This window comes from Motacilla alba, chromosome 29, assembly GCF_015832195.1.
Source record: "Motacilla alba alba isolate MOTALB_02 chromosome 29, Motacilla_alba_V1.0_pri, whole genome shotgun sequence".
NCBI classification, from domain to species: Eukaryota; Metazoa; Chordata; class Aves; order Passeriformes; family Motacillidae; genus Motacilla; species Motacilla alba.
This window is the reverse complement of record NC_052044.1, coordinates 84,513-107,858: the sequence shown is the minus strand read 5'-3', so window position 1 is coordinate 107,858 and position 23,346 is coordinate 84,513. Positions and strand designations below refer to the sequence as shown.

General features: G+C 52.3%; 3 protein-coding genes across 5 annotated transcripts; 2 read left to right on the top strand and 1 right to left on the bottom strand.

The window, feature by feature from the left end:
* Positions 1-104: 104 nt before the first annotated feature.
* Positions 105-2,006, top strand: CSAD (cysteine sulfinic acid decarboxylase). Its single transcript, XM_038164410.1, has 7 exons — positions 105-512; positions 586-650; positions 756-837; positions 922-1,121; positions 1,188-1,239; positions 1,490-1,579; positions 1,686-2,006. The coding sequence occupies exons 1-7, from the start codon at positions 345-347 to the stop codon at positions 1,857-1,859; spliced, it is 831 nt and encodes a 276-aa protein (XP_038020338.1). The 5' UTR covers positions 105-344; the 3' UTR covers positions 1,860-2,006.
* Positions 1,981-3,818, bottom strand: LOC119712779 (death domain-containing protein CRADD-like). Of its 2 annotated transcripts, none has more exons than XM_038164411.1 (2): positions 3,688-3,818; positions 1,981-3,079 (listed from the first exon to the last, which is right to left on the bottom strand). In XM_038164411.1, exon 2 carries the CDS (start codon positions 3,063-3,065, stop codon positions 2,433-2,435), a length of 633 nt encoding a protein of 210 aa, XP_038020339.1. In that variant the 5' UTR covers positions 3,066-3,079; positions 3,688-3,818; the 3' UTR covers positions 1,981-2,432. The 2 variants fall into 2 exon arrangements, with proteins under 2 accessions (XP_038020339.1, XP_038020340.1); XM_038164412.1 differs by having other exon boundaries at positions 3,663-3,795.
* Positions 3,819-4,665: 847 nt separating this feature from the next.
* On the top strand, positions 4,666-8,847 carry LOC119712688 (zinc finger protein 853-like). Of its 2 annotated transcripts, XM_038164219.1 has the most exons (3): positions 4,666-4,767; positions 5,135-5,291; positions 6,951-8,847. In XM_038164219.1, the coding sequence occupies exons 2-3, from the start codon at positions 5,162-5,164 to the stop codon at positions 7,469-7,471; spliced, it is 651 nt and encodes a 216-aa protein (XP_038020147.1). In that variant the 5' UTR covers positions 4,666-4,767; positions 5,135-5,161; the 3' UTR covers positions 7,472-8,847. The 2 variants fall into 2 exon arrangements, with proteins under 2 accessions (XP_038020147.1, XP_038020146.1); XM_038164218.1 differs by lacking the exon at positions 4,666-4,767 and having other exon boundaries at positions 5,017-5,291.
* Positions 8,848-23,346: the final 14,499 nt, after the last annotated feature.

The window sequence follows — 23,346 nt, the reverse complement described above, 5'->3', positions numbered from 1 at the left end:
CCCAATGTCTCCTCAAATCTCCCCAATGTCCCTACAAATAACCTGAATCTCCTCCAATGCCCCCCCACTGTCCCTTCAACTCTTCAATGCACCCATTGTCCCCTGTCCTCCCCAGATCTCCTGTCCCCCCTTAAAGTCAGTCCCCTGTCTACCCCAAAGTCCTCTGTACCCCATTTCCTGCACCCCCAATGTCCCCCTGCATCCTCCAGCCCCCCCAACCTACCTCCTGGGCCCCCTCAAAGTCCCCCCAAATGCCCACCCAGGGCTCGGAGCCCCTTCTTCTTCTGTGCCACCGTCCTGGCCACCTTTGACTCCTTGTGCCCCCCTGCCCTCTACGCCCTTCCATGCCCCCTGCACTCCCCAATACCCCCAGACCCCTCCCTAATCCCCCCCAGGGCTCGGAGCCCCTCTTTGTGTGTGCCACGAGTGGCACCACTGTCCTGGGTGCCTTCGACCCACTGGACGCCATCGCCGACGTCTGTGCCCGCCACGGGCTGTGGCTGCACGTGGATGTGAGTTTGGGGGTGCTTGGCTGGGGGGGGCTCGGGGGTCCCCCTGTGGGTGCTGATCCCCCTTTCCCTGCAGGCAGCGTGGGGGGGCAGCGCCCTCCTGTCCCCCCGACTCCGTCATCTCCTTGCTGGCATCCACAGGTGTGTCCCTCCCCCTGTCCCCGTAAAAGACTTCCACCTCCTAGCTTTTGGGGATACCCTTATCCCCACAGGGCCCCCCCAAACTCTGCTGTTCCCCCCCACCAGAGCCGACTCGGTGACCTGGAACCCCCACAAGCTGTTGATGGTGGGGTTGCAGTGCTCGGCATTCCTGCTCCGTGACAGCTCCGTAGGTGCCCCCCATCCTGAATTCCTGCCCCTGGGATGCCTCCCGGACCCTCTCATTAACTTTGGTGCCCCCTGCCCCTCCCAGGGGCTCCTGCAGCGCTGCCATGGCGTGGGGGCCTCGTACCTGTTCCAGCGGGACAAGTTCTACGACGTGTCCCTGGACACAGGGGACAAGAGCCCCCAGTGCGGCCGCCGTGCCGACGGCCTCAAGCTCTGGATCCTCTGGAAAGCCGTGGGAACCCGGGGGCTGGCACAGCGTGTGGAGCGGGCATTCAGTGCCTCCCGGTGAGCCCCGGGATGGGGGGACCCTCCACCCTCCCAAACTTGGCTTCACCCCTTTGCTCCCCCCAGGTATCTGTTGGAGCAGGTGAAGAGGAGGGAGGGATTCCAGCTGGTGATGGAGGTAAGGGCGATAGTGGAATGTGGGATGGGGGATATGGACACCTAAGAGTCCTGGAGGTTGGAATGCCACAGGTTTAAATCATCCCAGGGATTGAAATCCCAGAGGTTTAAATCCTGGATGATGAAATCCTGCAGGTACCAATCCCAGACAATTAAATACACATGGCTGAATTCCTGGAAGTCTGAATCCCTATCAGATTCTGGGAATTGGGTGAAAGGCCATGATCTCCTTCCTCTTCCTCTTCCTGCAGCCGGAATTTATCAACCTCTGCTTCTGGTTCATCCCACCCAGCCTGCGGGGCCAGGAGAACTCCCCAGAATTCTGGGACAAACTGGGAAAGGTCAGCCCAGAATTCCAAATTCCCCCCACCACCAACAGCCTTCCAAATCCTAAAAAAATCACACAAAAATAAAACCAAAATTCTCCCGAAATGCGTTTCCCCCTAGGTGGCCCCAGCCATCAAGGAAAAGATGATCCGGAGGGGCTCCATGATGGTGGGATACCAACCCCAAGGATCCCACGTCAACTTCTTCCGGCAGATAATCACCAATCCTGTTGTCACCCGCCAGGACCTGGACTTCTTCCTGGATGAGATACAGGAATTGGGATGGGATCTGTGAGCACTCCCAAAAAACCCCTGTGAAAGACCCCAAAACCGTCCCCCCATCCCTGAGGAAGAGCAGCAGAGCCTTGATTTCTTCCCCACACCCCAAAATTGGAAATGACCACAAAATTCCACACTTACAGAATAAAACAGCATTTAATGGGCCTGATCTGATAATAATTTGATATAACCCCACCCTCAAAATGGGGTTTGGAATGTAGGGTTTTGGAAGCTCCAGAGGAGGTTGTGGATTCTGGGATCAGGATGAAGTGGCCTTGTGACTCTCCTGACATTTCCATGACTTCTTGAAGCTCCAGAGGTTGGAATTTGTATGGAAGACGATCTGTCAGCACCCGAGAAACTCTTGGGAGAGTACTGCAAAACCTGCTGCGTCCATCCCTGAGGAAGTGGAGCAGAGCCTGGACTTCCTTCTGGGATCTTTAAATCAGGAGTAAAGATGGACGATCTCGGCACTTGATCCCAAAACTCCACACTCATGGAATAAAACAGCATTTAATGGTTTCAATTTTATATGAATTTGATATCACACTCCCCTCCTCCAGAAATGGAGTTTGGGGGTCCCTCAATCCTACTTGAGGCTCCGGAGGTAGTCGAGGATGCTGGGATCGACCGGGGCCTGCTCAATGCAGGCTAGGAGATTGGACACTGTGGCGTTATCTCGCTCCCGCCGGTGCCACTCCCGCAGCATCTCGAAACTCCACAGGACATGCTTGCCGGGATTTTCCTCCTGGATCTGCTCCAGCCGGGTCTGCTCCAGCTCTAGATACATAATTCCCACCTGCTGCCACTCTTTTCCCAATTTTTGGGCGACTTTCATCAATTCCTTCTCTGTCAGGCGTCGGGAACTCACGGGTGGAGCTGGAATCCCTCCAGCATGATTTCCTGAAGCGGAGTCCCCCCCCACCCCGGGGTTGTCTCCGTTAGGTGTCCCGGGATTTCCCTCCGGGATTTGCTCATCCAGGGGCAGCTGAAAACGCTGGATGAGGTCGTGGCGGCCGAGGTGCCGCAGGATCCCGGCGATCACACGCAGGGAATTCCCCGGGAAGTGCTGGAGGAGGATCCGGCACAAGTCGGGGCGCGATGCCGGGAGCAGAGGCCCCTCTGGAATTTGCTCTCCGAGCAGGAACTTTAGATTCTGGAGTTGGTCTTCCGGGAGCGCCTGGCACACCTCCAGCAGCGTCGCCCGCTCGTCCCTCGCCATCGGGGCAGAAAATTCTGCAGGGAAATGGGGTCACTCCTAGTACACAAAGGTACTCCTGCGGAATCACCACGCAGCCCAAAAAGTGGGGGAAAAAGGGGGCCACCCCCGGGCCCTAAAAATTCGGGTTGTGGGTGGAAAGAGGTCACCATGTGCTCCATAAATTGGGGGTAGATGGGTCACCGCCCACCCCGAGGGCTTTCCCGGTGCCCCCGGTGTCCCCACCCTGCCCCGGGGCTGAACCCTCCCAGCGTCCCCCTAGAGCCCCCCACCCTGCCCTGGGCCTGAGACTGCCGAGTGTCACCCCAGTGCCTCCCCATCCCTGGGGTTGGGTCCCCCCAGTGCCTCCCCATCCCTCTCTACGCCTGGGACCCCCAATGTCACCCCAGTGCCCCCACTCGGTTCTGGCTCCCCCCGATGTCCCCGCCGTGGGGCTAGTGCCCTTTGTTCCGGGTCCCCACGATCTCGCGGCGCGCTCGGTACCCCCCTAGCCCGGATTCTCCCCGTTCTCTTCCTCAAGCCCCCCGCTCTCCCCCCGCCGCCGCCCCGTTTTGCCGCCGCCGCCGCCCCGCTCTCACCGCGCCGCCGCCCCGCTCTCACCGCGCCGCCGCCGCCCCGCTCTCACCGCGCCGCCGCCCCGCTCTGGCCGCGCTCCGTTCCCGCCGGCGCCGTTCTTTTCGCGGGCAGCGCGGAGGGCGCGGCCTCGCCTCCCGCCTCCGGGGCTGCCCGGGCAGCGGGCGGGGCGCTCGGGACGGGCGGAGCGCGCTCCGGAGCGGGGTCCGGAGCGCCCTTTGGGGGCTCCGGGGGCGGTTCGGGGGCGCGGGGAGTGAGTCTTGGGGCCAGTGCCCAGCCCCGAGCGCCCCAAGAGCCCCAGTATATCCCAATAATCCTCGATCCCCCCAGTCCTTCAGTCACTTCCAGTACCTCAATCCCTAAACCCCCAGCATCCCCCAGTTCCCCAGTCTCTCCCGTCAACCCCCAATCCCCTCGTACTCCCAGTCCCCCAAATCCTCCCAATGGTCCAGTCGCCCCAGTATTCTCCAGCCCCTCCATTTCCCCAGTAACCCTGAGTAACCCCTCAGTAGTCCCTGCCATTCCTTAGTCCCTCCAGTAGCCCCCTACACATCCCAGTCCTCCCCAGTCCTTCAGCATCCTCCAGTGGCCCCAGACCCACTAGTATCCCCCCCAATTCCCCAGTTTCCCCAGTCCCCACAGTTTCCCGGTCTGCCCAGTATTCCCCAACCCCCCCAGTAACCCCCAGTTCCCACAGAATCCCCCAATTCCCCATTCTCTCCATTATTGCTGACCCCCCCAGTATGTCTCCGCAGTCACCCCAGTATCGCCCGATCCCCCCAGTCAGTAGCCCCCATATCCCCGTGTATCCCCCACACCCCCCAGCGTCCCCGAACCGCAACCTCCCCAAAGTGTCCCCAGCAGTGTCCCCCCCAGCCGGACTGACCTGGCCACCCCTCCCCCGACTCCCCCAAGTCCGTCCCACCATCGATGGTGGGAGGGTCCTTATTGTTCCTCCCTCTTTTTTTTTTTTTTTGGGGGTGGGCTCCCCCCCGGGGGCGGGTTTGGAGTGGGGGGGGGTCGCCCTGGACGGATTTGGGGCAGTCGGGAGCCTCCCCCCGCAGCGCGCTGGGAGGGAGCCCTTCCCTCCGCCCGGCCGATCCCCCTGAGCCCCCCGTGCTCCCCAACAGCGGTGAGTGGCCACCGGGGACATCCCCCCCAAACTCAGAGCGAGCAATTCCCCTCGCCCTCCCTTGTCCTTTTTTTTTTTTCCGCTTCCCCTTCCCAGAGCCCGGGCGATTGCTGAGTGTCGGGAGGAGGGGCGGGAGGAAGCGACCCCCCCCAGATACAGGGGTTCCTCCAAGGGGGAATGGCAGGAGCTGTGGGGTGGGACGAGGGCAGTGACATCGTGTCACTGTGTGTGTGACCCCAGCATCGGGAGGGGCGCGGAGGGGGCTCGGGCAGAGCGGATCCTTCCCTTGGTGGCGGCAGCGACCCCCCCGTGGGGTGTCCTCGGGTCACCCCAGTTCTCTCCCTGCCCCCTCTCTCCCCCCCGGCAGGGTCCTTCCGTCTAGGGGACGGTGGCAATGGACGCGGGGGGCGTGTCGGCCCCCCGAGAGCCCCCCGGCCCCACGGATCCCCGGGAAGCCCCGCTGCTCGAGGGCCCCCCCACAGATGAGACCTCTCCACCTCCTGCAAAAGAGGCCTCTGGCCGCGGTAAGAGGTTCTGAGGAGGCCCCCTGGAATCGGGGAGGAGGGGTGGGTGCTTTTTTTGGGGTCGCCTAAGGACCTGCAGTGGGGGGAGACCCTGCCCCCGTGGTACAGGGAGACCTCAGACCTGAGGGAGGGACCCGGGTCCCAGGGGGTCCCAGGGATTTGGGGGGGTTGTGGTCCCACAGTGTGGAGGGACCCCGATCCCAGAGGATGGAGGTGACCCCACCCAGGGTAAGGGAATCTTAGGAATGTTGGGGTGGCCCATTCCCATGGCACAGGGGTACCTCAATTCCAGGGCAATGGGGGACAGAGATGTGAGAGTATCCTGCTCCCATTGTGTGTGGGGTATCCCAGTTCCAAGGGATTCCCATTTCCCATGCCCCAGGATACAGGGGTGTCACATTCCTGTGGCCTGGGGGTACACCAATTCCAGGGTCTGGGGGTGCCCCAGGGATGCGGGGGTGTCCCAGTTCCATGGAATGGGGTACCCTAATCCTGGAGTATGGGGGTTCCCCAATCCCAGGATATGGGAATCTCAGGAATGTGGAGTTGTCCTATACCCATGGTGTGGGGTGCCCTGTTCCCAGGGTACAGGGCTGTCCCAATTCCAGGGCAAGATGGTGCCCCAATCCCACAGCTCAAGGGTATCACAGTCCTGGGGTGCAGCAATGTCTCATTCCTATGGAATATGGGGGTGTCCCAGTGTTGGGGTACAGGGATGTCCCATTCACATGGAATGGGGTACTCCAATCCCAGAGTGTGGGGATGCCCTGATCCCTGGATATGGCAGCACCACACTCCCAGAGTTCAAGGTCAATGTCACCTGATTTGGGGGTGCAGGATTCTAATCTCATGGCAGGGGAAGGCCCCAGTATTGGGGTGCAGGGATGTCTCAATCTCATGGAATGGGGGTACCCTGATTTTGGGGTGTGAGAATGTCTCAGTCTGACATATGGGGCTGTCCCAGTATTGGGGTGCAGGGTTACCCCAAACCCATGGCATGAGGGTGTCCTGATTTTGGGGTGCAGGGGGTTTTCTGGGTACCCAAACTTTGTCCCTGGCTTCCAGAGGGAATTTGATGTGGTGGTGCCACCTCGATGTCTGCTCCAGCCCCTGGCCCCCGTGCACCCCAATCCCAGACCCTTGTCGGGGTGGCAATGGGGAGCTGGGGGGAACTGAACTCTGGCTTTGGAACGTGATAGGGATAGGGGTAGGAAAGAGGAGGGAGGAGGTGGCAACAGGGATGGGGAAGGGGGAAAAGGGATGGAGAAGGCTCAGAGGAGGTGGAGAAGGGGAAGAGGGGATGGAGAATGCAAAGAGGGGATGCAGCAGATAAGGATGGGAAAAGGAAAGGGAAAAGAGGATGGGAAAAGGGGAAGAGGAGCTGGAGAAAGGTGAGAAAGAGGATGGAGAAAGGACAGTGGGAATAGAGGAGGTACAAATAGGATGTGGAAATGTGGAAAAGGAAATGGGAACGGGAAAAGGAAAAGGAATGGGAAAGGGGAAGAGGATGGAAAATGGGAAGAAGGTACCAGTGGGACCAAGATGAGACAGAGGGCCTGCAGCAGGTGCCAGTTGGAAAGGGCAGGTGTCATTGGGATGGAGCAGGTGGCAAGGAGCCCCTGTCCCTGCCCTACTGGTGCCCACCCCCTTCTTGCACAGCCTATCCTGGCCCAGCCCGGCAACGCCGGAAGCCCCCCAGGCCCCCTCTGGGGGAACCAAGTCCCCTGAAGGAGCTGCTCAGGCCAGAAGGGGCCGGGCTGCACCCCACCATCTGTGGGGAGTGTGGGAAGGGCTTCAGCCGGAGCTCGGACCTGGCGCGGCACCGCATCACCCACACTGGGGAGCGACCGTTCACCTGCGGCGCCTGTGGGAAGGGCTTCAGCCAGAATTCCAACCTGGCCACGCACCGGCGCATCCACACCGGGGAGAAGCCCTTCGGCTGCCGGGACTGCGGGAGGCGCTTCGGGGAGCGCTCGGCGCTGGTGCAGCACCGGTGGACGCACACCGGGGAGCGGCCGTACAGGTGCAGAGAATGCGGAAAGAGCTTCAGCGTCAGCTCCAACCTGCGGCGACACCACCGGACCCACGGCCGAGAGCGGCCCCACCTCTGCCCTGAGTGCGGGGACACTTTCTGGAACCCTGGCCAGCTCCGGAGGCACCGCAGGGAGCACGTGGTGTGAGGGGGAAGCGGGGTGGGCATGGGGACAGTGACACCTGGATGGGCATCAGGACACCTGGATGGTGTTGGGACACACGGGTGTGGGTTGGGACACATGAATGGGGGTAGGGACGTCGTGATGGGGACACCAGGATGAGGATGGGGAGGAGGGGGTGGGATGGGAACAAGGACAGCAGGCTTGGGGCACAAGGATGGAGATGTGTTGGTTTGGCACAGCCTGGTTTTTGGCGGGGGGACCACAGGGGTGGCTTCTTTGAGAAGGTGCTGGAAGCTTCCACTGTGTCTGACATAGCCAATCTCTGATGGCTGTGAAGATGGACATGCTGCTGGCCCAATTAGAGAGGTTGGTAATGCCTCTGTGATGACATATTTAAGAAGAAAATCAAAACAGTGTTTGCACTGTTTTTTCCCAGGGGTGGCGAAGCACTGCTGCCGGGGCCGTCCTGGCGCAGCCCGCAGCAATGCGCTGCACCCACCACCGTCTCAGCAGGGCCTGCAGCGAGCCTTGCCCGCCTGGCTGCCCCAAGCCAGCCGCGCTGTGGGTGAAAAGGGCAGGGATGGTGGCAGCAGCTTCCCCTTCCCAGCACCCTGCACGAGGAGAGGCGTTAAATAGCGCCAGTGCCGCCGCGGCGCCGCTGCCCTTGCGATGGCGGCAGGGTCACTGCCCTTGCGATGCCCTTGCGATGGCGGCAGGGCCGCTGGGCCAACAGTGGAAGCACAACGAGCAACTCCCTGGCGCAGAACCTAGACAAAATCAGCTTAGCGCTGCAGGACCCTGCAGGAATCTTTGAACTGGTGGAACTTGTTGGCAATGGTACCTGCAGGCAGCAGTTTTTCTTCTAGGCAGAGAAGAGGAGGAAGTGAGGACAGGTGAGGGAAAACAACATGATGGCACCAAGGTCAGTGGAAAAAGAGGGGGAGGAATTGCTCCAAATGCCAGAGCCGAGATTCCTCTGCAGGCCATGGTGAGGACTATGGTGAAACAAACTGTCCTCCTGTGATACACACAGTCCACAGGGAATGCAGAGATCCACTCTCAGCCTGTGTGAAAAGTGTTCACGCTGGAGTGGGTGGATGCCAGAGAAGGCTGTAATCCAGTGGGAGACCTGAATAGAGAGAGAGGGCCCCTGCTTCCAAACTAGAGCAGCCTATTCTTAGAGGACTACACCCCAAGGCCAAGTGACCCATGCCACAACAGTTTTGGGACAACTATTTGTCCATGGGAGGGACCCCACAGCAAAGCAGAAATGAGATTCTTCTTCCTGAGCAAACAGAAGATCTCGAGTGATGAACTGACCAAAACCCCCATGCCCTGTATCCCAGTGCTGTTGGTGGGAAGGAGGGAGGGGAAAAAGGTACTGTAAGGGCTTATTTTACTTTTCTTTGTCCTCTTTTCTTTTAAATAATAAATTTACTTTATGCCTTTAAATTTGAGCCTGTTTTGCTCTTAGATGTTTTTCTCCCAGTCCTTATCTCATCTCATGAGCCCTTCATTAATTCTTTTTTTTCTCTCTCTTCTGCCCAACTGTGGCAAAATAGGGTAAGCAAACGACTCTCATGGGTGCCATGGGATTGAACCCATACAAAGGTTGTGTGACTGGGCATTACCTGCCCAGGGCCCTAGATCAGCTGCACATCAAGGTACAGCATAGCTTATCTTGTCCAAAATAAATGCACTGCCACAGATTTCAGAAGAGCACCTTTGAGAAGGGGAAATGACATGCCAAATTGCATCTTCCAGGCGACTACCTTCAAAAGATGGAGATAACTCCATAATTGAACAAAGTATGGAGTGAGTGAACTGGGGCAGTGAGTTTTCAGTAGGGGAATGCAAGGTTGGGTAGACAAGGCTAGGCAAATCTAAGGAGGGGGAGGCAACAGAAAGGCAAGGCCAGGGAAGAAAGGGCGAGGTAGGTGGAGGTGGGGGATGAGCACGTAGGGCCTTTCCTTGGCTTGCCCCTTTTACTCCTTCCTTGCCTGACTTTGCCTTCCATGCCCATCTTCTCTCTTGTCTTGCCTTTTCTTTCCTTCTCAAAACTTGCATTGCCTTACTGACCCTCTGTGTCCTTCCTTTGCTCTTGCTCGCCCACCCCCCACCCCGACTTCTCTACCTCATTTTTCCTGGCCTTGCTGTACATTGCCTACTCCTCTTAGGACACTCATTGCCTTGCCCATCTAGCGCTTCCCCTGCCTTGCACACCCATCCATTGCCTAGCCTTGCCCTGCTTAACACTTCTATAGCTTGTGCTGCCCTGCCTGCCCATACCTTGCTATCACATGCCTCATTTTCTTCCCTGGCCTGACTTTGCCTTGCCTGTCCTTTCAGTTTCCTTTGCCTTGCCTGCCCACACCTTGCATTGCCTTATTGACCCCTCCACATCATTCATTCCCTTGTTCTTCCTTCCCCTCCCCTGCCTGGCTCACCCACCCCCACCATGATTTCCCCAATGCTTTTTCCCTAGGACTCTCATTGTCTTGCCTTTCCCACCCTTGTGTTTCCTTGCTTTTCCTGCTCAGCCTTGCATTCCGTTTTAATTCTTGACCATCCCTTGCCTTGCCTTTCATCCCCCAACCTTCCATTGACTCCTCCAGGGTTCCATGCCATTCCCTTCCAGTTCCTACCACTGCATTGCCTGGTACTGCCTTGCTCACCCATTCCCCACAAAGACTTTAACCATTTTTCACAGATCTTGCATGCATTGCCTTGCTGGTTTCTCTAAAAGACTCTAATCATTTTATCTATCCCTCCCTTGCCTTGCCATTCCTACCCAACCTTGAATTTACTTGTAATTTCCAAACATTGCTTGCTTTGCCTTTCTGACCCCTCTGTATCATTTATATTCCCTTCCTTCCCTCAATCACCTTGCTTTGATCAGCTCACACATCCCACACCATTACTTCCCTGCCCCGTTTTCCCAGTTCTTGCCTTGTTGCTTGATCCTCACATTGACTTCATACAGCCCCAGGGTAGAGGCAAAGCGAGGTGGTGAAGTGCCACTGCCTTCCCTAAAAGCATCTTTGGGGAGACCGCGTTCAGGCAGGCTCGCAGGGCACACTCACACGACTCGCACTCAGGCAGCCACGCTTGGCTGTCCACAAGGAAACGCAGCAGGCTCTTCTGTGTGCGGCTCCAAGGAGGTTTATTTGGGTCCAACGCCAAAGCGTCCAGGGACAGAAGCCCCAGTACAGTGGAGGGTCCAGGGTTAAATGCAGGGAAAGAGGGAGCAGAGCACCAGAGGGCTAATGATCTGAGGGCACAGGGGCAGTACACAGGGAAGGGAGCAATAGGGCATGCCAGGGTGGATAGGCAGGGTTACCGGAGCCAGTGGGGGAACAGGCAGTGAAGAACTTGCTAGAACATGTACATATGAGGCTAAAAGGGAAGGCAAATGGGCCAATGGGGAGGACAGAACTAGGGATAATTTACATTATTTACAAAGAAACACTGTTTTGTGTAGCACCGAGTGCATCAATTACCAATTTGTGATCATTTACATTTACCTTCTCCTAGTTTGGCAAAATGTTTGATAGCAGCCACTGATGTGTTCCCAGAGCCAATAAGGATGACTGCAGTGCTTGCTGTAATTTGTTCAAATATCTAGTTGTGGCAGCCAATTTATTTAAGTTCAATTAATTTGCATGTTATGTGTAATATCATCACCTGGTGTTACCATAAAGGGAAGGGAAAACATTATTTTTGTCGTCCAACGCCAGTGTTGTCATGGTTTATCAAGCCTTCATGTTGTCCCTCGGAATTCTTCTGTAAAAGCAAACACAACAAACTCTGCCACAAAGAGGCAGGAAAAGTTAGAACAATGGAATTGTCAGAGAGGTTTTTAATATCAGTGGTACTTCCCCTGTAGCAGGGGAGTCCACCCAAACAGGTTGTCCAGGGTAATGTGCTGGGTTCTTGAAGTCATCTGGTTCCTGTAGTGAAGGAATTATGCTTGGAGCTGTCGGGCAAAAAGCAGTGATTTTGGGACACCCATTTACCCCCCATCTATTGTAAGGGGTGTGAGAAATCCATTTAACCCCTTCACCTTTTGCCCGATCCTGCACATCTTGGACAGTAAAGTGAGAAACATTATCAGATTGAATTTCCTGTGGTTTTAGGAAAATTCCAAACCATCCCTGCAATGCTTTAACAGGATTATCTCTGGTAGCTCTTTTAAAGGCATCAGCCTGGACCAACACAAATGTAAACACAGTGTAGGACTCGGTGTAAATACAGATAAGAAAATAATTCTGTCCCTCAGGCTGGAAAATACTCCAAACAGTTTACAGTTTTTTAACTTGTGCACTGCTTCCTTCCTCTCCGTTAGCAGAAGCGGGGGAGAAAGGAGGGGTTGCTTTAATCACAAAGGCAAGTTTGTCTTGGCTGCTACCCAGGCTCTCAGTTTTTGTATTGCTAAGTTTTTTTCTACTTCTATGAGATTTAAGCTAACCACAGACAAGTCCTTTTCCCAGGTAGAGTATCTTTTCTCAGCATCTTTGAAACCATGGGAATAGAAACCAACAGGTTTTGTTGGACCCTCAGAACCCCACTGCCAGATGTGTACTGATTGCCATGAGGAGGCAAATCCCCACTCCACCTGAAAGGGATCTGTAGGATGGATAGGGTCCAGGGCTTGGTGAGCTGTTGCTTCAAAAATCAGCAATTGCAACGCTTCCTCCTGAGAAGGAGTCCCATCCCATTTCATCCCCTTTCTCAGCAAGTTATGAGAGGGAACAAATGGGTCATTCTGGTTACTAAGAAATCTCTCTGGTGTTCCTACAGCAGATAGAGCTACTATGGTTTTTTGAGGGAAAATTACTATAAGTTTAAGTGTTCCTGGAAGCCCTTGAATTAAAGGAATCATAATTTTGGTCTTTACAGGTAGTTGCATTGATAACTCATGGCTTGTAGTTGATTTTCTTCCATGCATCATTTGCCAGCAAGCAGCTTTGTGAATGTTTTCCGGGAGTTGGTCAGGGGTACCAGCTGTGGTTACAAGGTCTCCCCTTTCCAAGGGGTTAAGCCCCCCTGCCCAATGAGCTGCCCTCTGAGTCAGGGACCATGGGATTCGTCTGTCTCCCGTTGTTAAGAACACCCCATGTCCCCGGTACCCACCGGCTTCTTGTTCTGACAAAAGAATTTGACCGCCCCCAGTGAGAGACACTTGACATATGTATTCTGTTCCAGATTGGTGGGGGAGAAGCCTGTACCATTTTGCAAGTTTTGTTAATTCAGTAGCAGTGTACGGGATTTCTTTAGTGGTTATGTGCAGGTCAAGACCCTCATCATTAATATAGTTGCATTCTGTTTTAATTAGAGGTCTCATGCTGTTGTAACAACAGTGTTCCCCACAATTTTTCATCAGAGCTAATTCTATTTGAGGGTAATTTTGATTAATGTGCAGAGTTTCCTTCTCCTCTGTTTCTTTTGAGGAATCGGCATTCTGTGGATTTTTAACATGTTCCTCTCTCAAGGCAGCCCATAATAAATTATTTTCATTTTTTTCTTCATCTAATTGTTTTTGCAAAACTTCAACTAGGTTTTGGAGGGAGTCAATTATTGCTATTTCCTCATTTCTTCTCTTAAAGTGAGTTTCTATGGCCGCTGTAAGACAAGCTCCCAAAACTGAGCAGAGGATAGATTTATTTTTGCCCAGTTTAAATAGGATAGCTTTGTTTTTGCCCAGTTTAAATTTTGTTTCATGTTGCAAAGAACATATTCTATCAATAACATTTTCTAAATTAAACCAATTGCAGTTTGCCCATTCTTCTCCTCCCGGAGAAGGTGTGGCATTGTATTTGGGGAGCAGAGCATAAAATTCAGCTTTACCTTTTGCACCGAGGTTTTCAGTCATTTTGTGAAGGGACCAAAACTACTTCAGAGAAGTACAAACTTAAGTTACACAGCCACACAGCCTTTGCTGTGTTCCCCTTCGCTTCCCTGTGTAGTTGAAGAGACAAAATCTGCCTGGGAGGCACTCTTTAATTTCTTCAAGTTGTCTCTTCCTTCCCAGACAGTCCAAATACACACACAAAACAGTTATTTTGTGAGGGGACCACAAACCACGACAGGGAAGTACTGATTGAAGTTACACAACCTCATTGTGTTTCCCCTCACTTTCCTGGGTAGGTGAAGGGACTAATCTGCCTGGGATTAATTTTTTCAAGTTGCCCCTTCCTTCCCAGACAGTCCAGATACACACAAACACAACAAAACAGTTTCCTCTTTTGCACCGAGAGATCTTTTGTGAAGTCCTGGAGACAGAACCCTCAACAAAAGGATGGGGAATGCTTTTTCACCCAGGCGTGTGCAGTTTGCAGGAAATTCGAGTCATACCCCTTGCGGAGTGAAACGTCCTCCACCTGTTACAGACTACACACAACCTGCAAACCCCTCCGTCCACCAGGACCCTGTCCATGATGCCAATTTAATGTCACGATCCATCCTTACGAAGGGGTTTTGTGATGGTTGGTTAAACTGATCTCAGAGTGCAAAAAACCGACATGGCAATGGGGGTTTGCAGTAATAATCAAAAACCAATGCACTTTATTAAATGGTCACAGCAGAATGCATTGAGGGGAAATTGGGGAGAAAGGGAAAGAATAAGGAAAAAGAAAGGGAAGAAGAGAAAGGAAAGGTATAGAGCTCCCAAACGCAGAGACGACAAAGTCCTTCGAAGTCCAGTCAATGGCACTTGTCGTATTCACGTCAGGGGAGATCTTGAAATCTCAAGCTAACCCGGGGGTTTTTGTTGTGATAACTCTATTGAAATGTGTGAAGGGGGAGAAACAGATACAATAGTCCATGTTCTCAGCAGAGATGGGCGAGAACCATTGTCTTCTTGGTCCAGCGGTCACAACCTGCAGGCCTTGCCTCCCCCACACACCCCCCAGGTTAGAGGTTTCAGTCTCAGTCTTTGGGAGGAAAAGGGGGGCTTTTCCATAGAGGGGTCTCGTGTCTCAGTCTTGGAGGAAGAGGCTTCTCCCATCTCAGTCCATCTGTCATGGTGGTTGTACAGTAGATGAAAGGTCTTCCGTGGGGACCACCAAAAGGTCATTCCAGAAAAGCCCAGCCAAGCTGGGAGGTGTGGAAATCCCAGGGCCATTGTTTCAATGCAATGCAGGCAAAGGAGGGCAAAGTGCCCCTTCTCCTCTCACTGGGTCCAGTGTTCCATGGGGTGGACAAACACACCTGTGAACAATAACTTGAGTTCTAGTTTCGGGGCCCTGGCAAGCTCCCACCAAACCAGGATTTTAAACAGGATCCTTTTTTGGTGGTCCCAGTTTCTGCCTTTTTCATTATGATTGTGAGGCAGATGAGAGAAACTTCAGACAGAGACTTACAGTGGGCCAGTTCACTTTTCTGTTTCTAATCTTGAATTAGGATTATGTTTGGGGTAAGGGTATAAACCGGCCAAGGCTGCAAGGACCTCCTTGAAGACGTGAGGGGATCCCGGCCCATACTCGATCCCCACAGACAAGAAACACTCCCTGGGGGAGTACTTTGGGATAGCAAAGTCAGAGATGGTGTAGAGCTGGTGTAATTGCACCAATTTTCTAAATTATCCACTTTCCGAATGGGTGTCACGTTTTTTCCGTAGATGGATTGGGTGTGACTGAATTTGGGTCAAGGCTGACTTGGTTGCCTGTAACAGAACTGAATGCAGAATGTGGCTTTGAAGGACCCCAGCAAATCCAATTCCTGAGGTTCCGCTGGTGCATGTGGCAGAATCCTCGTCCACTCATCTCAGGTATCAGCCAGGTTAGGTTTCTTACCTGTGTAGGGATAATCATTTGCTGTTAGGGGAATTCACACCAGACACGTTGACAGCAGATTTTCTATGCTGCCCATGTACAAACACAGACTGTCTTGTTGAAGGGTCTGTGGTAGGGTGAGGAGCATCCAGATGGTAGTTGAGCTTCATCAGGAGCATGGTGGTATCCTGGGGACAACGGGTTCTTCCCGTGGGTTTTCAAAAAGAACTTGTAACTGAGTAACTGCAAAAGATATAACTTGTTACCTTTATAAACTTTTTGCACTCTTCCCACAGCTCGCCCCCTTCTTTGTTTAATAAAAAGAGGGGAGTGGGAAAAGGAGAAGGATGGTTGAAAAAGCAACAGTGCAGGTAAAGAGAAGGTAGGACTAAGGAAGGTATACAAACGAAAGTTAAATGAATAGGGTTAAGACATTCACGTTGGTAGATGGTAAGTTTGGTGAAGTTCTGTAGTGAATATGATGTCATCAAGTCAGTTGTCTGGTTGGTCGAGTGTAGCTCTTTTCTTTCTTTTTCTTCTTCTCCAAGCGGCTTGTGTTTCTTGGTGTTGTTCATAGTGCAGCTCTTTGGATGGCTCTGTAGGGGCTGTGCTTGGCACCTTGACAAAGGGCTTGATGTTTTTGCCTAGGATCCACCTTAGGCCTGACCCTGTAGAAAAACAGGCATACCCTCTGCCCCGAGTTATTAATAGAAAAGGGCCTGTCATTTGTTTGGACTCGGGGTCCTTGATTAGCACAGCTGATCTCTCCATGAGCTGGGCTTGGGTGGAGTTGGAGAAGTGCCTGAGGATAGGGGGAGTTGGCAAAGGAGCTGTTAAGAAAGTTGATGACATACAAAGCTTTGCAGAGCTTTTCAAGGCTGGATAATGTTTCAACACCCCCCCCTCCCCATGCTGATCAAGGACCTGGCTGATGTTACAATGGGCTCTTCAAATGACTGACTGTCCCGTGGGGAATGAGGGTGCTGTGCTTCATCCCCCACTGATTCAGGAATTGTTGGAATTTGTGGGAGGTGTAAGCAGGGCTGTTGTCTGTTTTGATGGCCTGTGGAATGCCCGAGGTGGAAAATGCAAGGAGGAAGTGCTGGATTACATACTTGGCCTTCTTTCCTGCATGCGGTGAGGCAAATATAGCCCCATAAAAAGTATTGATTGACATGTGAATGTATTTTAATCTTCCAAAGGAAGGGTAGTGGGTGACATCGGTCTGCTATAGTTGTAGGCTTTCTAGATCGTGGGGGTTTACCATGATCCCCATTGACAGTACTGCATGTTCTTGGCAACTGGGGCAGGAGCCCACAGCTGCCTGATCATGAGGTAACTTGAACATCTGCATTAATGTGGGTATGTTCTGATGGACGAAGTTGTGACTCAACTTGGCCTGCTGAAAAATGTTCAGCAAAGCGTTGTAGACTGCCATGACCAGAGCATCAGTTCTCCGGTTTCCTTTGGTGATAGGTCCTGGGAGGCTGGTGTGTGACCTCACATGCATAATATGATAGGGTTGCTCTCAGTGGGAAAGAAGGTAAACAGGTCTTGAGAGCAACTTATGTAAATTTGGATTGGCAAGCTCTTTTAATAAAGAGTGTTCAGCTCTCTCAGCTACTCCAGCAACACATGTTCAATCAGTGACTTGATTTAAAGGTTGTTTTTAAACTTCTCAAAGGCTCTGATGACAGCTGCTAACTCTGCAATTTGTGGGGATCCCTGGATAATCTGGACATCAGACTTCCACTCCTGTGTGTCTGGGTCTTTTCAAGTCATGACTGACTTGTTGGATCCTCCTGAACCGTTGGTAAAACCAGTAAGAGCTTTCAGAGGAGTTTTGCTTTTTAGAGATTTTGGGATTAAGTGAAATGTCAAATTAAAGAGCTTGTGCTTTGGATAATGAATTACAATTTGTCCTGTGTAGCTGTTGAGAGCAAACTGGAGGTGCTCATTTGTCTGGAGTAAAGCATCCAGATTGTGTAGTGTCCGTGGTAGATACATGTATGTAAAGTCACACCCTGCTAGGGTCTGAAGGTGAGCTCTGGCTTTTGTGACCAGTTGAGCCATTATTTCTTGTGGTGTTCTGATTGTTTTCATAGGCTGGCGAGCCTGGAATACCCATGCAATAATTAAAATTTGTTCTTTTAGGATACTGTCCCATTGAAAAATAAGTCCATAAGATTTGGGCGACACAGCCAAAATGCAAAACCGAAATGGCAGAGCAGGGTCTGCCTGCACACTTGCCAGGTTGATAGGGCTTCTACCTAAGGCTTCTACCTTCTGCTACCTTCTGGATGGCTACCCTGGCCTCTGGGATTATGGTCCTTGGTGAGTTGAAGTCCTCTCTTCCTTGCAGGAGGTTGAACTGCGGCTCAACTGAGTCCTCGGTTGTGGTCCCCAACCGTGGACAAACCTAGCTGATACTCCCACAGAGTTGATGGAGATCTCGCAGGGTCCTGGAGCTGTCTTTTATGATGAGCTGTGGGGGTATGATGGTCAGTTCACCGATCCAGAGTCCAAGGTAGATCCAGGGGCAGGTACATTGGATTTTCTCAGCGGCAATCTCAAACCCAGCTTTCTGAATAGTGTCGATGTTTCTTTGTTGTACAATGTCCGGGTAGGAGTCAGTTTGAGTTCAAATCAGAATGTCGTCCATGTAGTGGAGCATTGTCACGTCAGGGAATTTCTTCTGGATTGGCAAGAGAACAGGGGCTGCAAACATTTGACAGACAGAGGGTGAGTTTTTCATTCCCTGGGAGAGGACTCACCCATGAAAGCTCTGTGGAGGGGCCTGCCTATTTAGGGATGGGACTGAGGATGCGAAACATGGTGCATCTCTGGGATGGAGTGGGATGTTAAAGAAACAGTCTTTGATGTCAATGACTGCCAGAATCCAGTCTCGTGGGAGAATTGAGTGCAAGGGTAGGCTGGGCTGCAGGGGACCCATATCCCCAGTGACCTCACTGATCGTTCTGAGGTTGTGCAAGAGCCACCACCTGTCTTTGCCAGGTTTTTTAATCACAAGGACAGGGGTGTTCAAGGGCTATTGGTGGGAACAATGTGGCCCTTGGATAACTGCTCTTGCAGGAGGGACTTGAGTGCTTTCAGCTTTTCAGCTGGAAGCGGCCACTGGTTCACCCACTGGCTCATGGGTCTTCCAGACCAGTTGTGGAGTGACACGCTCTACAGTGACCCTGACTAGAAATCCGGTGGTGGAGAGGGGATTTCTATCTTAGCCCCTCAGCGGGATAACAGGTCCCTGCCCCATAAGGTAATGGGTGCCCTAACCACGAAAGGTCTCACTGTGGCAACCTGACCCTCAGGTCCCTCAATAAGGATAGTTTGTTTGCTCTTCATGGAGGTGGCAGCTCCTCCAATCCAAGAAATGATGCCATTTGCTGGTACCAGTTCCCAGCCCTTTGGCCACTTGGAGTGGGTGATGATGGTGATATCTGTCCTGGTGTCCACCATTCCTGGAAGATAAATTTTGAAGCCTTTATTAATTAGGTAGCACTCTAAAAGGGGTTTGTCTTGACCTACAATCTCTGTCCCAAATGCCACTGGGTTTGTCAGGTGTCCAGTCCGTCCAGTTCAGTAGGAGAAAAGTGAGCAATGGAAGTGCCTCAATGTGAAAACCACGGTGGATCTAAACACATTACTTTAATAATGATCTCATGTCTTGGATCCACAGTCTGGACTCCCAGTAACACATGCAAGTTGTCAGGTCTGTTGATTGAATCTCCAATAACTAAAATGTCTCGTGGTCCATCAGCAGGTCCAAATTTCCTGGTTGGAATTTAGTAACTGCTTCATCATCAAATTGTATAGAGAGGGAACTTTCCAGTGAGCATCGGGTCCCCACCTGGGCGTGTTGGTAGGGTTTGGAGAGTCGGAGCTCCTCTTCATAGCAGGTGTCGTTGTAAATGATTGCTCGGCACACTGACTCTCCAAGATGGTGGGGAATGCACGACAGAACAGCTTGGAATTTGGTGTCATCGTGTGAGGCCGCCCCACGCTCAGCTTTTTGTTTCCTGGATGTCGCTGGTAAGTGGGGTAATGTTGGATCTGCTGATGGTATGAGAACTGCCGACAATCCTTAAAATGTTCTTTGCACTCTTGACACGGCGGCTGATGGACATGCAGTGGAGGGGTGTTGGTGTAAAAAGTCCTTATTGCACTCTACTTGAAGATGACTGAGTTCGCCACACTTAAAACACTTCATATTACCTTTATTTTGTGGTGTTACTTTTGCTGTCATGAAAGTTTCAGCCACCCCCTTGCTGACCTCCGGGGCTACCATACGTTCTGTAGATGTTAATCGGGTGCGCACCTCTACCATCTGGATGGTGGGTTGAGGGTCAAGAGGGAGTGCTCTTAACATTTTCCTACAGTCTATGTTCATGTTAGAAACTGCCAGCTTGCAAAGCAATTCCTCTCTTGCTTGGGGATCATCAATCTGTTTATCAATGCTATTTTAGAGGCAATCGATAAACTTAATAAATATTTTGTTGGTACCTTGGTAGATGCTAGCAAAGCTTTGCTGCGGGGTGGTGCTGTCTGGCATTTTAAAAAGAGCATTTTGGGTGGCATTCTTAATGTCATCCAGGACAGCCCTAGAGATGTCCTGGGCTTGGTCTTACTGGTTTGTTGTGATCACCCTCTCCACTGAGCATCTCTAAGGTTAGTTGGGCTCGTTCCTCCTCATCTTTATAGCTCTTAATTAGTCTCTTAAGCTGTTTTTCCTGCTCATTCTCCCAAAGGAGAAACTCAGTGGGAGAGAGGAGGACTGTCATCATGTGCCACAGGTCATGCAGCACGAGAACGTAGGCCGAGAATGTCACATTTAGTACATTTTTGAAATAGGATGACCTCCTCCCATAGTTTTTACTTGCTTTACACAGTTCTTAAAGTTCTCCATATGGGATAGACTCCCACTTTGGGTTCTTCCCTCTTTCAAATTGGACAGGGGCCACCAGGATTTGTAGCCTCCCTGCAATCTCCCATTCAGCCTCCCTCGTGGCCTGCTTCTGCACCTCTGCCCAGCGATCCTCAGGCTCAGTATTTGAGTCTGAGGAATCACTGTCCTCTTCCTCCGAGGAGGCAGGTCTTTTGGCACAAGAGCTGTGCTTCCTGTTAACCACTGTGGCCGGGTGCCGTGGGCCGCTGTCAGCCAAGATGGCTGCATTCCAGTCACCATCACGTCTACTTCCAGCTCCAGTGATGTGGGAGCCGGGCCAAGTCAGGGCCACCAGAGGCGGGGTTTGGGGTGAAAGAGGTGGAGATCGCGAGGACAGAGGCAGGGCCTGCAGCAGGAAGGGTGGCACTGGGAGAAAGGGGAAGTCCCAGCGCAGGGGCAACCATTGATGTGGTGGGTGGAGGGGAACGCATCACGGGGGAGGAGCTCAACGATGGAGGAGGGGGAACTGAGAAGGGCGGAGAAGGGTCCTGGGCACCATTTTGTGGTGGCAGGACAAAAATTGGTGCCATTTGGCCTAAGATGGTGGGTCCCCTCACGGGGTCACCAGCATCTTGGCTCATAATAACAAATGGGGGAACTGGGTAAGATGGCATGGGGAGGAGTGTTAGGTTTGCAGCTCAGGATAATGCAATCAGCACCATCCTGAGAGAGGGACAGGAGAGGTCAGGAGATGGCAGAAGGCTGGTACCAGCCCTGTGCTTTTTTGTGGGCTCCATTGCTCAACCTTCCCTTAGAGGAAGAGGTAGCAGGAATGTGAAGGAAGGATAGTGACAACTGGGGAGATAACCAGGAACTCAAATGAAGAACATTTCCCGAACTTTCCCCAACAGCTTTAACAGAATCATAAATTGAACAAAAGAGAGGATAAAATTAAAAGTTAAAGTTTCCCTCTCTTTGAAGAGCATATAATTTCACCCCAACTCTGTCCCAAAACAGAAGTGATAAAACTGATTCCCTTGTAACAGTCCCAAAATATTTGAAAATTAAATGAATGAAAGCCTTTAAATTCCCACTTGAGAACTTAACACCCTGAGAAACAAGGATTTGTTTAAGTTGGGTATAAATCTCCCACTGCTGAATGGTGAGCCTTGAGCCCATTCTGTTGTTTCACACCCAGAAGATTTAAAAGGAGAAAATAATAGAAAAGGGTGACCCTGACTGCAACTCACTCACCCAGCGGTGGGTCAACAGAAGATCTTACAGGGGTCTTGCAGACACAACAGATCTTCACTCCAGGAGGGTTGCCTGCTGCACTTTCAGAAGGATCTTCTTTAAACAGGAGTCCTCCGTCCAGGCAGTGGCCGTGCGAACGTGACTTAAAATCTAATGGCAATAACCACTACAGACTCTTGCAGGGGCTCGAGGACATCAGATATCTCTGTTCGGGTACCAGTTGTAGCAACAAAGCGAGGTGGTGAAGTGCCACTACCTTCCCTAAAAGCGTCTTTGGTGAGACCGCGTTCAGGCAGGCTCGCAAGGCACACTCACACGACTCGCACTCAGGCAGCCTCGCTTGGCTGTCCACAAGGAAACGCAGCAGGCTCTTCTGTGTGCGGCTCCAAGGAGGTTTATTTGGGTCCAACGCCAAAGCGTCCAGGGACAGAAGCCCCAGTACAGTGGAGGGTCCAGGGTTAAATGCAGGGAAAGAGGGAGCAGAGCACCAGAGGGCTAATGATCTGAGGGCACAGGGGCAGTACACAGGGAAGAGACCAATAGGGCATGCCAGGGTGGATAGGCCGGGTTACCAGAGCCAGTGGGGGAACAGGGAGTGAAGAACTTGCTAGAACATGTACATATGAGGCTAAAAGGGGCAGGGAAGGCAAATGGGCCAATGGGGAGGACAGAACTGGGGATAATTTACATTGTGTTGTGGGGCACCATGGGGGGAAGTCTTTGTCCCCACCCCAACCTGCAGGGAATGCCCGGAGCCTACAGTGCATCTCTCCAGGGCACCACCGTTGCCTTTTCCTCAGTAGGCTCACAGGCCTCTACACCACAGAATTTCAGGAGCAGATTAGAGGTGAACCAAGTAATGTCAAAGCCAACCAGACCTGTCTGTCTTGGCAAATTTCATCTGGGAGGGTACTATGAAATAATGCTCACTTGCCTTGCCTTGGAAACCCAATGGTTTCCTTGTTTTGCTCTGCTCATCCTCCCTTGCCCTGCATTGCCTTGCATGCCAGCTCCTACTCTTGACCTGCCTACTGCTCTCCTCTAAGGCCTTGCTTTGCTAGGCCTGTACCTCCTTTACATTTCCTTGCAATTCCTGACAATCCCTTCCCTTCCTTTGTCTTCTGGACCCATCCATGTCCTCCCCTTGCCCTTCTTATCACTCTATTGCCTTGCCTGGACTTGCTCACCCACTCCCCACCTTGACTTCTCTACTGCTTTTTTTTTTTTTTTGGGCCTTACTTTGCCTTGTTTTCTTAGGACACCCATTGCCTTGCCTTGTCTTGTCTTGCCTAGCCTACCTTGCATTTCTTTGCCATTCCTGACTATTCCTTTACTTTGCTTTGCTTACCCACACCTTCCATTGCCTTGTTGCCCCTTCTGGAGCCTTCTCTTGCCCTTCATTCCCACCACTGCCTAGCAATGGCTTGCTCACTCATCCCTCACCTTGAATTTCGTAGCCATTTTTCCTGATCCAGCCTTGCCTTTCCTTGTCCTTCTAGGACTCTCATTGCCTTGCTTATCTGTCCCTTGCCTTGCCTTGTAAAGCCAACACTTGCCTTGCCTTGTCTTTGAAGCCTTCCCTTGCTTTGCTTTACCTTTGTAGAAATCAAGACCCCCTTTCTCCATGTATTTTCTGGCCTTGCCCTGCCCTGCTTGATCCTGCAAGGGCTCTCAATGCCTTCACCCCAGTGTTTCAGAAGTACATGAGAGGCAGCCCAGGAGAGGTTCCATCCAGCCAGACCTATCTGTCTGGGCAGCTATTGTCTGGGATCATTCCTGGCTGTATTGAATTTTGGAAAGGCAATCTGCATTTTGCCACAGGCAATCTGTGGGCTCCAGGACCAGAATGACATTTTCTTCTACAGGAGGCAAACCACGTAGACCCACTATTTCAGGTGCACATGACAGGAGGCCCAGGGGAGGTTAGACATATCTGTCCTTGGCAGTTTTTGTCTGCCACCAATCCTTGC